The 16,706-nt window shown below is 55.2% G+C and overlaps 1 protein-coding gene across 1 annotated transcript; it reads left to right on the top strand.

Annotated features, from left to right (window-relative positions):
- The first annotated feature begins 3,316 nt into the window (after positions 1-3,316).
- Positions 3,317-15,603, top strand: LOC140387191 (complement C1q tumor necrosis factor-related protein 3-like). Its single transcript, XM_072470172.1, has 3 exons — positions 3,317-3,370; positions 10,249-10,354; positions 14,695-15,603. Exons 1-3 carry the CDS (start codon positions 3,353-3,355, stop codon positions 15,093-15,095), a joined length of 525 nt encoding a protein of 174 aa, XP_072326273.1. The 5' UTR covers positions 3,317-3,352; the 3' UTR covers positions 15,096-15,603.
- Positions 15,604-16,706: the final 1,103 nt, after the last annotated feature.

The following is a 16,706-nucleotide window of genomic DNA, read 5'->3' as shown; positions in this document are numbered from 1 at the left end:
AAGCCCGGCGAACCACACACACATGTTTTAGTTGTGTCCGGCACTGGAGGAGTATTGGAGGGGAGTGGCAGGGGTGATCTCGAAGGTGGTGAAGGTCCGGGTCAAGCCAAGCTGGGGGTTAGCTATATTTGGGGTAGCGGATGAGCCGGGAGTGCAGGAGGCGAAAGAGGCCGATATTGTGGCCTTTGCGTCCTTAGTAGCCCGGCGAAGGATTTTACTGATGTGGAAGGAAGCGAAACCCCCCGGCGTGGAGGCCTGGATAAACGATGTGGCAGGGTTCATAACACTGGAGCGGATGAAGTTTGCGCTGAGAGGATCGGCTCAGGGGTTCACCAGGCGGTGGCAACCGTTCCTCGACTATCTAGCGGAACGTTAGGGGGAAAATAGATAGCCAGCAGCAGCAGCCCAGAGGGGGGGGGTGTTATTTTGTTAGTTCACTATTTTATTTAAACAATGTTATCTATCAGTTATCATGTTACTGTTTTTGTTGATTTGTAAGGGGGAAAAATTGTGTTTGAAAACTTTAATAAAATATATATATATTTTTTTTAAATGCCTTCCCGTAGCAGCCGCTGGACCTCAGACCCGATGAAGGTCCTGTCCTGGGCACTGTACCGTTTGCTCCTGTTGACGGCGGGTTTGCAATCCGGGGTGAGGTTTGCAAACAGAGAAGGCGGGTCGACCTTTCGGGTTGTGAGGCCGCAGACAGTAAGGGGCCCGCCGAATTTCAGGGTTAGACTTTGGAGGTTGCACTGGAAGTCCAGGCCGAGTAACAGGGCAGCGCAGAGGTTGGCGAGGACATAGAGCTGGAAGTCGCTGAACTCTACGCCCTGGATGGTGAGGGCAGCGGTGCAGTACCCCCGGATCTCCACGGAGTGGGATCCGGAGGCCAGGGAGATTCGTTGGTTAATGGAGTGCACCGCGAGGGAGCAGCGCGTTACTGTATCGGGGTGGATGAAGCTCTCTGTGTTCCCGGAGTCAAGAAGGCATGATGTCTTGTGCCCATCGACCTTTACCGTCGTCGACGCGGTTGCGAGGTTGTGCGGCCGGGACTGGTCGATCGTGATGGAGGCGGGCTGTAGCTGGTGTTGGAAGGCCCCTGTCTGGTCGGCGGCGGTTGCAGGCGATGAGCGGCCCGACGAGCAGGGATCCTGAGGCGGGGAAGATGGCGGCGCCCACGGGGCGCATGTGGCGGGCGGCGCCCACGGGCCGCACGAAGCCTGATGGGGGGAAGATGGCGGCTCCCACGGGCCGCACGTGTCCTGAGGCAAGCAAGATGGCGGCGCCCACGGGCCACACGTGGTCTGAGGCGAGGAAGATGGCGGCGCCCACGGGGCTCACGTGGGTTGCGGGGGCAAAAATGGCGGAGCCAGCAGGCAGGGATCTACCCCCGTACCTGTAGTACAGGAGCCTTACCGTATTACACCTCATCAGTGATATATATACAACAGTGGTGACTACCACAGGAATTTAACCCTGAAAAGTGTGAGGTGATGCATTTTGGGAGGGCTAATGAAGCAACCATAGGAAGTACCGAGGACCAGAAGCATCTTGGAATGCATGTCCATAAACCCCTGCATGCAGAAGGACAGCTAGGTAAGGTGGTTAAGAAGGCATATGGAACACTTGCCTAACACTTGCCTTTATTAACCGAGGCATGGATTATAAAAACAGGGAGGTTATGATGGAGCTGCGTAAAACGCTGGTTAGGCTCCAGCTGGAGTACTGTGCGCAGTTCTGGTCACCACACTATAGAAAGTAAGTGATTGGAGTGGAGAGGGTGCAGAGGAGGTTCACCAGGATGTTGTCTGGGCTGGATCGTTTCAGCTGTGAAGAGAGGCTAGGGCTGTTTTCCATGGAGCAGAGAAGACTGAGGGAGGAACCTGATTGAGGTGAATAAAATTATGAGGGGCATAGATAGGGTGGACAGGAAGGAGGGGACAATAACCAGGCAGCATAGATTTAAGGTAAGGGGCAGGAGGTTTAGAGGGGATGTGATGAAAGACTTTTGCACCCAGAAGCTGGTGGGAATCTGGAACTCGCTGCCTGAAAGAGTGGTCAAGGCGGGAACCCTCACAACATTGAAGAAGCATTTAGATGAGCACTTGAATGGCCATAGCATACAAGGCTATGGACCGAGTGCTGGAACATGGGATTAGAATAGATAAGGGCATGGTGGCCGGCACAGACATGATGGATGAAGGGCCTCTTTCTGTCTGCAGAACCCGATACCTCAATGACACTGCCTTGACTGCATGGTGAGCTCAAAAAATCATCTAAGTGTGTTGTAACCCATGGAGTAGTGGAACCAGAGACAGAGAGTTCACACCTCCCACCCAGCTCGTAAAACTGGCCTTTCCAAAGGGATTTGGATGGATATCTGGGGCGTCATTCTCCGACCCCCCGCTGGGGGGTCGGAGAATGGCCGTTGGCCGCCGTGAATCCCGCCCCCGCGGGTTGCCGAAGTCTCCGGTACCGGAGATTCGGCGGGGGCGGGAATCGCGCCGCGCCGGTTGGCGGGCCCCCCCGCTCGATTCTCCGGCCCGGATGGGCCGAAGTCCCGCCAATAAATTGCCTGTCCCGCCGGCGTAAATTAGAGTAGCTATTTACCGGCGGGACAAGGCGGCGCGGGCGGGCTCCGGGGTCCTGGGGGGGCTGATCTGACCCCGGGGGGTGCCCCCACGGTGGCCTGACCCGCGATCCGCGGGCGGCCCTGTGCCGTGGGGGCACTCTTTCCCTTCCGCCTTCGCAACGGTCTCCACCATGGCGGAGGCAGAAGAGACTCTCCCCACTGCGCATGCGCGGGAAACTGTCAGCGGCCGCTGACACTCCCGCGCATGCGCCGCCCGGAGATGTCATTTCCGCGCCAGCTGGCGGGGCAACAAACGCCATTTACGCCAGCTGGCGGGGCGGAAATCCCTCCGGCGCCGGCCTAGCCCCTCAGTGTTGGGGCTCAGCCCCCAAAGATGCGGAGCATTCCGCACCTTTGGGGCGGCGCGATGCCCATCTGATTGGCGCCGTTTTGGGCGCCAGTCGGCGGACATCGCGCCGTTTGGGGAGAATTTCGCCCCAAGAATCGGGAATATTTGGAGGACTGCGCAGAAAGGGGCAGTGGGACTGGCAGAGCTGCCCCCACAGAGGACTGGCATGGAGGCGAGGGACAGAATGGCTTCCTGTTCTGTCGCCACTTCTATCACGAGGTTCTTTTCTGCTGTGGTGTTTGCTCTGATTTCCGTTTCCTGCCCTCTCTGCGTCTGCTCTGCAAGCTGAAATTCTGGTGAGAGTCGCCTGTATCCAGAGACTCAGCGAGAGGGAGAGACCGTAACTCCACGACTTAATTGCTGAAACAAAAATGACTGATATAGGGAAGGTAAATGACTGATGTAGGGAGGGCATCTGTTAAAATCAATTACATGTCCATAAAATATAATCCTGTCTTTACATTCTTTCTGATTGGATTTGGCTATCTGGTAATAAGATGACCATGGACTAATTTTTGAACGATTGTTTTTCTGAATCATTGGTCAAGTGGCTGTTGTATGGATGGGACTCTATCTTTGGAAGTTTACGGTCACAGCCAGGTGTCCAGGAGTGTGTGAGTGAGTGAGTGTGTCTCTGTGTGTGTCTCTCAGTATGTGTATGTGTGAGAGAGAGAGGGCTGGATTCTCCCCAAATGCGCACAACGGTGGCCCCTAGTGGACGCGCAGAGAGGTGGACTCTGACCGCGGAGGCAGATTAAAAATGTAGACACCCCTTGATCGGCCCGCGCCCAAAGATCCAACCGCACCGATCTGTCTCCCGCCCACCTATAAGGCACCCCCCTCCCGGAGTCCTATCCCCCCCCCCCCCCCCCCCCCAGGGCAGCCGTGGACTGAGTCCGCAGCCGCCACGCGAGCATCCCGATCGGCGATAGGTGGTTAGTTCCACGCCGTCGGGAACTCGGCCGGTGAGGGAGCGGGGGATCGCTGGGCTGGTCTCTGTCAATGGCCCCCCGGCGGCGCGGAGGACTCCGCAGACACACCGATACTCAGGTCACGGAGAATCACCGGACCGGCGCCGGGCCTGATTTCGGTGCAAAATTGGATCCTCCGCTCCCGCGCCGAATGCGATTTCGCCCTGGGGCTGCGGAGAATCCAGCCCGAGTGTGTGAGAGAGACTGTGTGTGAGAGTGAGTGTGTCTCTGTGTGAGTGTGTGTCTGTGTCAGTGTGTCTCTGTGTGAGTGAGAGAGTGAGTGTGAGTGTGTCTCTGAGTGAGTGTGTGTGGGAGTGAGCGTCTGTGAGAGTGTGTGTGTGTGTGTGTCTGTGTATGTATGTGTGAGTGTGTGTGATAGAGTGCACGTGTGTGTCTGTGTGTGAGAGTGAGTGTGTGAGAGAGTGTGTGTGTGTCTCTGTGTGGATGTATGGGTGAGCATGTGTCAGAGAGTGTGTGTGTGTGCTGTGTCTATGTGTGCACTATCGAAGGGTCAGTACTGAGGGAGTGCTGCACTATCGAATGGTCAGTACTGAGGGAGTGCTGCATTGTCAGAGGGTCAGTACTGAGGGAGTGCTGTACTGTCAGAGGGTCAGTACTGAGGGAGTGCTGCACTATCGAAGGGTCAGTACTGAGGGAGTGCTGCACTGTTGGAGGGTCAGACTGAGGGAGTGCTGCACTGTTGGAGAGTCAGTACTGAGGGTGTGCTGCACTATTGGAGGGTCAGTACTAAGGGAAGGCTGCACTGTTGGAGGGTCAGACTGAGGGAGTGCTGCACTGTTGGAGAGTCAGTACTGAGGGAGTGCTGCACTATTGGAGGGTCAGTACTAAGGGAAGGCTGCACTGTTGGAGGGTCAGACTGAGGGAGTGCTGCACTGTTGGAGAGTCAGTACTGAGGGTGTGCTGCATTGTTGGAGGGTCAGTACTGAGGGAGTGCTGCACTGTCAGAGGGTCAGTATTGAGGGAGTGCTACACTGTCAGAGGGTCAGTACTGTGGGAGTGCTGCACTGTCAGAGGGTCAGTACTGAGGGAACGCTGCACTGTCAGAAGGTCAGGTGTGGGGGAGTTCTACACTGTCAGAGGGGCAGTACTGAGGGAGCGCTGCACTGTTGCAGGGTCAGTACTGAGGGAGTGCTGTATTGTTGGAGGGTCAGTACTAAGGGTGTGCTGCACTGTCAGAGGGTCAGTATTGAGGGAGTGCTGCACTGTCAGAGGGTCAGTACTGAGGGAATGCTGCATTGTTGGAGGGTCAGTACTGAGGGTGTGCTGCACTGTCAGAGAGGCAGTACTGAGGGAGCGCTGCACTGTTGAGGGTCAGTACTGAGGGAGTGCTGCACTGTCGGAAGGTCAGTACTGAGGGAGTGCTGTGTGTCTCTGTGAGTGTGTCTCTGTATGTGTGTGTTTGAGCGTGTGTGTGAGTGTATGTGTGAGTGTATGTCTCTATGAGTGAATGTGTGAGCATGTATGACTCCATGTGGTTGTGTGTGAATGAGTGTGTGTGAGTGAGTTGTGTGTTTATGTGAGTGTGTCTGTGTGTGTCTCTCTGTGTGAGTGTGTGTGTGTGTGTGTCTGTAAGAGTGTTTGAGTCTGTGTGTGAGTAAGAGAGTATCTCTGTGTGCGTCTCTGTGTGAGTGTGTGTGTGAGCGAATGTGTGTGTGAGACAGTCTGTGAGTGTGTGTCTCCTTGTGAATGTGTGTATGAGAGTGCGTGTCTCCATGTGAGTGTGAGTGTATGAGAGAGTGACTGTGTGTGTGTGTGGATGCTTTATGCTGTGTTTGTGTGTGAGTTGTGTGTTTATGTGAGTGTGTCTGTGTGTGTGTCCGTCAGAGTGTTTGTGAGTCTGTGTATACATTGTCGGGGGATCAGTAGTGAGGGCGTGTTGTACTGTCGGAGGGTCAGTACTGGGGGAGTGTTGCACTGTCAGAGGGTCAGTACTGAGCGAGTGCTGTACTGACGGAGGGGCAGTACTGGGGGAGTGTTGCACTGTCGGAGGGTCAGTACTGAGGGAGTGCTGCACTGTCAGAGGGTCAGTACTGAGGGAGTGTTGCACTGTCAGAGGGTCAGTACTGAGGTAATGCTGCACTGTCCGGAAGGTCAGTACTGAGGGAGTGCTGCACTGTCAAAGGGTCAGTACTGAGGGAGTGCTGCACTGTCGGAAGGTCAGTACTGAGGGAGTGCTGCACTGTCAGAAGGTCAATACTGCGGGAGTGCTGCACTGTCAGAGGGTCAGTACTGAGGAAGTACTGCATTGTTGGAGGATCAGTACTGAGGGAGTGCTGCACTGTCAGAGGGCCAGTACTGAGGAAGTACTGCATTGTTGGAGGATCAGTACTGAGGGAGTGCTGCACTGTCAGAGGGTCAGTACTGAGGGAGTGCTGCACTGTTGGAAGGTCAGTACTGTGGGAGTGCTGCACTGTCAGAGGGTCAGTACTGAAGAAGTACTGCATTGTTGGAGGATCAGTACTGAGGGAGTGCTGCACTGTCAGAGGGTCAGTACTGAGGAAGTGCTGCACTGTCAGAGAGTCAGTACTGAGGAAGTACTGCATTGTTGGAGGATCAGTACAGAGGGAGTGCTGCATGGTCAGAGGGTCAGTACTGAGGGAGTGCTGCACTGTCAGAGGGTCAGTACTGAGGGAGTGCTGCACTGTCAGAGGATCAGTACTGAGGGAGTGCCGCACTGTCAGAGGGTCAGTACTGAGGGAGTGCTGCACTGTCAGAGGGTCAGTACTGAGGGAGTGCTGCACTGTCAGAGGGTCAGTACTGAGGGAGTGCTGCACTGTCAGAGGGTCAGTACTGTGGGAGTGTTGCACTGTCAGAGGGTCAGTACTGAAGAAGTACTGCATTGTTGGAGGATCAGTACTGAGGGAGTGCTGCACTGTCAGAGGGTCAGTACTGAGGAAGTGCTGCACTGTCAGAGAGTCAGTACTGAGGAAGTACTGCATTGTTGGAGGATCAGTACTGAGGGAGTGCTGCATGGTCAGAGGGTCAGTACTGAGGGAGTGCTGCACTGTCAGAGGGTCAGTACTGAGGGAGTGCTGCACTGTCAGAGGATCAGTACTGAGGGAGTGCCGCACTGTCAGAGGGTCAGTACTGAGGGAGTGCTGCACTGTCAGAGGGTCAGTACTGAGGGAGTGCTGCACTGTCAGAGGGTCAGTACTGAGGGAGTGCTGCACTGTCAGAGGGTCAGTACTGAGGGAGTGTTGCACTGTCAGAGGGTCAGTACTGAGGGAGTGCTGCACTGTCAGATGGTCAGTACTGAGGGAGTGCTGCACTGTCAGAGGGTCAGTACTGAGGGAGTGTTGCACTGTCAGAGGGTCAGTACTGAGGGAGTGCTGCACTGTCAGAGGGTCAGTACTGAGGGAGTGCTGCACTGTCAGAGGGTCAGTACTGAGGGAGCGCTGCACTGTCAGAGGGTCAGTACTGAGGGAGTGCTGCACTGTCAGAGTGTCAGTACTGAGGGAGTGCTGCACTGTCAGAGGGTCAGTACTGAGGGAGTGCAGCACTGTCAGAGGGTCAGTACTGAGGGAGTGCTGCACTGTCAGAGGGTCAGTACTGAGGGAGTGCTGCACTGTCAGAGGGTCAGTACTGAGGGAGTGCTGCACTGTCAGAGGGTCAGTACTGAGGGAGTGCTGCATTGTTGGAGGGTCAGACTGAGGGTGTGCTGCACTGTCAGAGGGCCAGTACTGAGGGAGTGCTGCACTGTCGGAGGGACAGTACTGAGGGAGTGCTGCACTGTCAGAGGGTCAGTACTGAGGGAGTGCTGCACGGTCAGAGGGTCAGTACTGAGGGAGTGCTGCACTGTCAGAGGGTCAGTACTGAGGGAGTGCTGCACTGTCAGAGGGTCAGTACTGTGGGAGTGCTGCACTGTCAGAGGGTCAGTACTGAAGAAGTACTGCATTGTTGGAGGATCAGTACTGAGGGAGTGCTGCACTGTCAGAGGGTCAGTACTGAGGAAGTGCTGCACTGTCAGAGAGTCAGTACTGAGGAAGTACTGCATTGTTGGAGGATCAGTACTGAGGGAGTGCTGCATGGTCAGAGGGTCAGTACTGAGGGAGTGCTGCACTGTCAGAGGGTCAGTACTGAGGGAGTGCTGCACTGTCAGAGGATCAGTACTGAGGGAGTGCCGCACTGTCAGAGGGTCAGTACTGAGGGAGTGCTGCACTGTCAGAGGGTCAGTACTGAGGGAGTGCTGCACTGTCAGAGGGTCAGTACTGAGGGAGTGCTGCACTGTCAGAGGGTCAGTACTGAGGGAGTGTTGCACTGTCAGAGGGTCAGTACTGAGGGAGTGCTGCACTGTCAGATGGTCAGTACTGAGGGAGTGCTGCACTGTCAGAGGGTCAGTACTGAGGGAGTGTTGCACTGTCAGAGGGTCAGTACTGAGGGAGTGCTGCACTGTCAGAGGGTCAGTACTGAGGGAGTGCTGCACTGTCAGAGGGTCAGTACTGAGGGAGCGCTGCACTGTCAGAGGGTCAGTACTGAGGGAGAGCTGCCCTGTCAGAGTGTCAGTACTGAGGGAGTGCTGCACTGTCAGAGGGTCAGTACTGAGGGAGTGCAGCACTGTCAGAGGGTCAGTACTGAGGGAGTGCTGCACTGTCAGAGGGTCAGTACTGAGGGAGTGCTGCACTGTCAGAGGGTCAGTACTGAGGGAGTGCTGCACTGTCAGAGGGTCAGTACTGAGGGAGTGCTGCACTGTCAGAGGGTCAGTACTGAGGGAGTGCTGCACTGTCAGAGGGACAGTACTGAGGGAGTGCTGCATTGTCAGAGGGTCAATACTGAGGGAGTGCGGCACTGTCAGAGGGTCAGTACTGAGGGAGTGCTGCACTGTCAGAGGGTCAGTACTGAGGGAGTGCTGCATTCTCAGAGGGTCAGTACTGAGGGAGTGCTGCACTGTCAGAGGGTCAGTACTGAGGGAGTGCTGCACTGTCAGAGGGTCAGTACTGAGGGAGTGCTGCACTGTCAGAGGGTCAGTACTGAGGGAGTGCTGCATTGTTGGAGGGTCAGACTGAGGGTGTGCTGCACTGTCAGAGGGCCAGTACTGAGGGAGTGCTGCACTGTCGGAGGGACAGTACTGAGGGAGTGCTGCACTGTCAGAGGGTCAGTACTGAGGGAGTGCTGCACTGTCAGAGGGTCAGTACTGAGGGAGTGCTGCACTGTCAGAGGGTCAGTACTGAGGGAGTGCTGCACTGTCAGAGGGTCAGTACTGTGGGAGTGCTGCACTGTCAGAGGGTCAGTACTGAAGAAGTACTGCATTGTTGGAGGATCAGTACTGAGGGAGTGCTGCACTGTCAGAGGGTCAGTACTGAGGAAGTGCTGCACTGTCAGAGAGTCAGTACTGAGGAAGTACTGCATTGTTGGAGGATCAGTACTGAGGGAGTGCTGCATGGTCAGAGGGTCAGTACTGAGGGAGTGCTGCACTGTCAGAGGGTCAGTACTGAGGGAGTGCTGCACTGTCAGAGGATCAGTACTGAGGGAGTGCCGCCCTGTCAGAGGGTCAGTACTGAGGGAGTGCTGCACTGTCAGAGGGTCAGTACTGAGGGAGTGCTGCACTGTCAGAGGGTCAGTACTGAGGGAGTGCTGCACTGTCAGAGGGTCAGTACTGAGGGAGTGTTGCACTGTCAGAGGGTCAGTATTGAGGGAGTGCTGCACTGTCAGATGGTCAGTACTGAGGGAGTGCTGCACTGTCAGAGGGTCAGTACTGAGGGAGTGTTGCACTGTCAGAGGGTCAGTACTGAGGGAGTGCTGCACTGTCAGAGGGTCAGTACTGAGGGAGTGCTGCACTGTCAGAGGGTCAGTACTGAGGGAGCGCTGCACTGTCAGAGGGTCAGTACTGAGGGAGTGCTGCACTGTCAGAGTGTCAGTACTGAGGGAGTGCTGCACTGTCAGAGAGTCAGTACTGAGGGAGCGCTGCACTGTCAGAGGGTCAGTACTGAGGGAGTGCTGCACTGTCAGAGGGTCAGTACTGGGGGAGTGCTGCACTGTCAGAGGGTCAGTACTGAGGGAGGGCTGCACTGTCAGAGGGACAGTACTGAGGGAGTGCTGCATTGTCAGAGGGTCAGTACTGAGGGAGTGCGGCACTGTCAGAGGGTCAGTACTGAGGGAGTGCTGCATTGTCAGAGGGTCAGTACTGAGGGAGTGCTGCACTGTCAGAGGGTCAGTACTGAGGGAGTGCTGCATTGTCAGAGGGTCAGTACTGAGGGAGTCCTTAGAGAGAAGCTTCCTTCCAACTGAACACACTCAACAAGAGGAGGACTGAATACCGGCTTGTCGAATTGTTTCAGATAAACTTCCAGGAGATAAAGGACGCCTTGGATAAAATCAAAGGGATCGATGTCTTGACCAATCGGATCGCTATTTTGGAGGAAGAAGTGACTGCTCTAAAGAAATGTAAATGGAAAAATGCTCCATCTCCGGGCTTTACGTTTGGTGGGGCGGGAGGGGGGTGTGTGCATGTGATGGTGTCTGGGCCAAGGTGCAGGCCCAGGGCCGGAGTGTGAACACAGTCGCGGTTTCCCTGGGCGGGATTAACCCCACCACGCCGGGTGGGAGAAACGCCGGGGCACCGCGCGAGTCCCGCCACGCCGCCCCGGCACCCGCACGCGATTCTCCCACCCCCCCAAACCGGCGCGGCGAGAATCACGGCTGGCCGCTGGGAGAATCGCCGCTCGCCGTTTGCAACGGGCAAGTGGCGATTCTCTGGCCCGGATGCGGCGAGCGGCCTGCCCAATACGACAGGTTCCCACCGGCGCCGTCCACACCTGGTCGCTGCCGTGGGAACAGCGCGAGAACCCTGGGGGGGGGGGGGGGCGGCCCGTGGGGGGGGGTTCCTGCACCGGGGGGGGGCCTCAAATGGGGTCTGGCCCGCGATCGGTGCCCACCGATCGGCGGGCCGGCCTCTCCTTTCCTCCGCCACCCCGCAAGATCTATACGACATCCCGCCCGGGGACGGGAGAATAGGGGGCTGGGAGCGGGCTCCGAGGCCAGAGTGAAACACTCCAATTTTCACTCCGGCGTCGGCACTTAGACTCTCGATGGGAGAATTGCGCCCCATGTATCTGGGGTGTGAACACTGTCCCGGGTTACCCCATGCCTGGAGTGTGAACACTGTCCCATTTTCCCCGTGCCCAAAGTGTGAACATTGTCCCGGGTTACCCCATGCCTGGAGTGTGAACACTGTCCCACTTTCCCCGTGCCCAAAGTGTGAACATTGTCCCGGGTTACCCCATGCCCTGAATTTGAACACTGTCCCTGTTTCCTGTGCCCAAAGTGTGAACACTGTCCCAGGTTACCCCATGCCAGGAGTGTGAACACTGTCCCACTTTCCCCGTGCCCAAAGTGTGAACACTGTCCCGGGTTACCCCATGCCCTGAATGTGAACACTGTCCCGGTTTCCCGTGCCCAAAGTGTGAACACTGTCCCGGGTTTCCCCGTGCCCGGAGTGTGAACATTGTCCCTGGTTACCCCATGCCCGGAGTGAGTACATTGTCCCGGGTTACCTGGTCCCTGGGTTGTGAACACTGTCCCGGGTTACGCCATTCCCGGAGTGTTAACATTGTCCCGGGTTACCCCATGCCCGGAGAGTGAACATTGACCTGGGTTACCCGGTCCCTGGGTTGTGAACACTGTCCCGGGTTACCCCATGCCCGGAATGTGAACATTGTCCCGGGTTAACCCGTGCCCAAAGTGTGAACACTGTCCCGGGTTACCCCATGCCCGGAGTGTGAACACTGTCCCGGTTTCCCGTGCCCAAAGTGTGAACACTGTCCCGGTTTCCCGTGCCCAAATTGTGAACACTGTCCCGGTTTCCCGTGCCCAAAGTGTGAACACTGTCTCGGGTTACCCTATGCCCGGAGTGTTAACATTGTCCCAGGTTACCCGGTCCCTGGGTTGTAAACACTGTCCCGGGTTACCCCATACCTGGAGTGTGAACATTGTCCCGGGTTACCCTATGCCCGGAGTGTGAAAACTGTCTTGGTTTCCCCGTGCCCTGAGTGTGAACACTGTCCCAGGTTACCCCATGCCCAGAGTGTGAACACTGTCCCGGTTTCCCCGTGCCCGGAGTGTGAACACTGTCCCGGGCTACCCCATGCCCGGAGTGTGAACACTGTCCCGGTTTCCCCGTGCCCAGAGTGTGAACACTGTCCCGGGTTACCCCATGCCCGGAGTGTGAACACTGTCCCGGTTTTCCCGTGCCCAAAGTGTGAACACTGTCCCGGGTTACCCCGTGCTCAGGATGTGAACACTGTCCCTGGTTACCCCGTGCTCAGGATGTGAACACTGTCCCGGGTTACCTCGTGCTCAGGATGTGAACACTGTCCCGGGTTACCTCGTGCTCAGGATGTGAACACTGTCCCGGGTTACCTCGTGCTCAGGATGTGAACACTGTCCCGGGTTACCCCGTGCTCAGGATGTGAACAATGTCCCGGGTTACCCTATGCCCATGTTGGACTTGCTGTAGAGGACGAAGCCACCACCTCCGGTACCTCCATGGAGTGTCCGGGTGCCGAATGTAGGATGTTCACATTTCAGAACAGGTGGGTGAGCAGAGATCACTGCTCCCCGCTGTTACCTCTTCTAGCCCTACAACCCTCCTGATCACTGTAATGTCCTCCAGCCTCTACAACCCTCTATATCGCTGTAACCTCCTCCAGCATCTACAACCCTCCCTACCGTTGTAATCACCTCCAGCGCTGTTACAACCCTCCCTATTGCTATAACCTCCTCAGCCCCTACAAACCTCCATATCACTGTAACTTCCTCCAGCCCCTACAACCCTCCCTATCGCTGTAACCTCCTCTAGTCTCTACAAACTTCACCATCGCAGTAAAATCCTCCAGCCCCTACAACCCTCTCTATTGTTGTAACCTCCTCCAGCTCCTACAACCCTCCTATCTCTGTAACCTCCTCCAGCTCCTACAACCCTCCCTATCTCTAGCCTAGGGCTGCACGGTAGCACAGTGGTTAGCACTGTTGTTTCACAACTCCAGGGTCCCAGGTTCGATTCCCAGCTTGGGTCATTTTCTGTGCGCGGTCTGCATGGTCTCCTCATGTCTGTCTGGGTATCCTGCCGGTTTCCGGTTTCCTCCCACAGTCCAAAGATGTGCAGGTTAGGTGGATTGGCCATGCTAAATTGCCCTTAGTGTCCGAAAAGGTTAGGTGGGGTTACTGGATTATGGGGATAGGGTGGAGATGTGGGTTTAAGTAGGGTGCTCTTTCCAAGGGCCAGTGCAGACTCTAATGGGCCGAATGGCCGCACTGTAAATTCTCCAGCCTCTACAACTCTCCATCTCTCTGTAACCTCCTTCACTCCCTACAACAGGAGAGTGGGCAATGAAGTGGCAAATGAAATACAATGTGGAAAAGTGTGAGGTTATGTACTTTGGAAGGAGGAAGTTAGGGATAGACTATTTTCTAAATGGGGAAATGCTTCGGAAAGCAGAAGCACAAAGGGACTTGGGAGTCCTTGTTCACGATTCTCTTAAGGTTAACGTGGAGGTTCAGTCGGCAGTTAAGAAGGCAAATGCAAAGTTAGCATTCATGTCAAGAGGGCTAGAATACAAGACCAGGGATGTACTTCTGAGGCTGTATAAGGCTCTGTTCAGACCGCATTTGGAGTAGTGTGAGCAGTTTGGGCCCCATTCTAAGGAAGGATGTGTTGGCCTTGGAAAGGGTCCAGAGGAGGTTCACAAGAATGATCCCTGGAATGAAGAACTTGTTGTATGAGGAATGATTGAGGACTCTGGGTCTGTACTCGTTGGAGTTTAGAAGGATGAGAGGAGATCTTATTGAAACTTACAGGATACTGCGAGGCCTGAATAGAGTGGACGTGGAGAGGATATTTCCACTTGTAGGAAAAACTAGAACCAGAGGACACCATCTCAGATTAAAGGGACGATCCTTCAAAACAGAGATGAGGAGGAATTTCTTCAGCCAGAGGGTGGTGAATCTGTGGAACTCTTTGCCGCCGAAGGCTGTGGAGGCCAATTCACTGAGTGTCTTTAAGACTGAGATAGATAGGTTTTTGACTAATAAGGGGGTCAGGGGTTATGGGGAGAAGGCAGGAGAATGGGGATGAGAAAATATCAGCCATGATTGAATGGCGGAGCAGACTCGATGGGCCAAGGGGCCTAGTTCTGCTCCTATGTCTTATGGTCTAACCCTCCCTATCGCTGTAACCTCCTCAAGCCCCTACAACCCTCCCTATTGCTGTAACCGCTGTAACCTCCTCCAGCCACTACAACCCTCCTTATCATTGTAATCTCCTCCAGTTCTTACAACCCTCCCCATTGCAATAACATCCTTCACCCCTACAAACCTCCCTATTGCTGTAACGTCCTCCAGCTCCTACAACCCTCCCTATCTCTGTAACCTCCTCCAGCCCCTACAACCCTCCCCATCTCTGTAACCTGCTGCAGGCATGATAACCCTCCCTATCTCAGTTACCTCCTCCAGTTTTGACAAATTTCTGAGATCTCCACGCTCCCCCAATTCTGGCCTCTTGAGCATCTCCGCCGATTCCCATCGCTCCGCCATTGGAGGCCGTGCCTTTTGCTGCCGGAGGGGGAGGAGGGGGGAATTGGGGCTGGGGGCTAAACTCTGTAAATGTGTTTCATAACTGTCCTGCGTCCCACCTCTGGATGTTTGTGATGTTGACGGGGCTATACAAATGCAAGTTTCTCCGACCTGCATCCTGCATTCACCTCTCTCACTGTCACCTTGCTTTGTAGATGTGCCGAGCATCATTTTCCACGCAAATGTGTCCGACGGCAGGAACCCCAGTGCTCCGCAGAGCTACGTCATTTACGACTCGGTTATTCTCAACAAAGGTTCCGCTTACTGTCCCCTCACTGGGGTTTTCAGTGCCCCCCTGGCTGGCACCTACTCCTTCACATACTCACTGATCGGGGGCACATCGTCCAACAATACATCGGTTTACCTGATGAGAAACGGCTCAAGACAGAGTTATATTCACAGTATCCTGGGCGGGGAACAAGCCCAGACAGGGTCCATGACAACAATACTCTCCCTTGACAAAGGTGACCAGGTGTGGGTGGAACTGGCTACTGGGATAGCCTGGAGTGGAACCGGGGCCATGTGCTTTGAAGGAGTTCTCCTGGAGGCCAAGTAGAATCGGGTGTGCGGGGGCTGTGGCCCCAGCCAAAGTCCGACCATTTCTTTGCTCTCAATCTGCGGGCAAAGTTCGCAAACCTCTCAATGGAGTTGGGGTAAGGTGGAGGGGTTCTAATGGAGTGAAGAAATTGGAGGGAAAGACTTCACCTTGACCCCGCCTCTATCCCCACTCCCAGACTCCTCCGCAAAATCCCCACTCCACCTTGACTCCTCTCCCATTTCCCTTTCCCATCCCCCACTCCTTCGAGACCCTCCCCCATCCCCAATGCATCATAACTCCTCCCCATCCCAAACTCCATCGCAAACCCTCCCCACTTCCACTCCATTGAGACCTTTTCCCCATTTCCACTCCATGGAGATCCCCCTCCCATTCCCCACTCCATCGAGACCCCTCCCCCATTTCCATTCCATGGAGACCCCCCTCCCATTCCCCACTCCATCGAGACCCCTCCCCCATTTCCACTCCATGGAGACCCCCCTCCCATTCCCCACTCCATCGAGACCCCTCCCCCATTTCCACTCCATGGAGACCCCCCTCCCATTCCCCACTCCATCGAGACCCCTCCCCCATTTCCACTCCATGGAGACCCCTCCCCCATTTCCACTCCATCGAGACCCCTCCCCCATTTCCACTCCATCGAGACCTCTCCCTATCCCCCACTCCATCGAGACCCAACTCCACCTCCCATTCAATCGAGACACCTCCATCAACAAAGCTTTGACAAAGAGTCATCGGATTGGCTTGTGACTGGTAAGTGATTTTTCTCTCTTTGACTTTCTCTTAGCTGTGTAGTGTAGTTCAAATTTAACTTCAGGTTTAAGTCATGGCAGGAGAGCTCAGACCCGTGTCATGCTCCTCTTGTGAGATGTGGCAAGTCAGGGACCCTTCTGGTGTCCCTGACTCCTTCATCTGCAAGAAGTGTGTCCAACTGCAGCTCCTGTTAGACCGCTTGACGGCTCTGGAGCTGCGTATGGATTCACTTCGGAGCATCCGCGATGCTGAGGAAGTTGTGGATAGCACATTCAGTGAGTTGGTCACACCGCAGATTAAAATTACTGAGGCAGATAGGGAAAGGGTGACCAACAGACAGAGGAAGAGTAGGAAGGCAGTGCAGGGATCCCCTGCGGTCATCTCCCTCCAAAACAGATTTACCGTTTTGGAAACTGTTGGGGGAGATGGCTCACCAGGGGAAGGTGGCAACAGCCAGGTTCATGGCACCGTGGCTGGCTCTGCTGCACAGAAGGGCGAGAAAAAGAGTGGCAGAGCTATAGTGATAGGGGATTCAATTGTAAGGGGAATAGACAGGCGTTTCTGCGGACGCAAACGAGAATCCAGGTTGGTATGTTGCCTCCCTGGTGCAAGGGTCAAGGATGTCTCGGAGCGGCTGCAGGGCATACTGGAGGGGGAGGGTGAACAGCCAGCTGTCGTGGTGCATATAGGCACCAACAATATAGGTAAAAAACGGGATGAGGTCCTACAAGCTGAATTTAGGGAGTTAGGAGTTAAATTAAAAAGTAGGACCTCAAAGGTAGTAATCTCAGGATTGCTACCAGTGCCACGTGATAGTCAGAGTAGGAATGACAGGATAGCTAGGATGAATACGTGGCT

This window comes from Scyliorhinus torazame, chromosome 12 (genome assembly GCF_047496885.1).
Source record: "Scyliorhinus torazame isolate Kashiwa2021f chromosome 12, sScyTor2.1, whole genome shotgun sequence".
In the NCBI taxonomy this organism is placed as follows: Eukaryota; Metazoa; Chordata; class Chondrichthyes; order Carcharhiniformes; family Scyliorhinidae; genus Scyliorhinus; species Scyliorhinus torazame.
The sequence above is the reverse complement of the archived record's forward strand: the minus strand, read 5'-3'. Positions and strand labels throughout refer to the sequence as shown.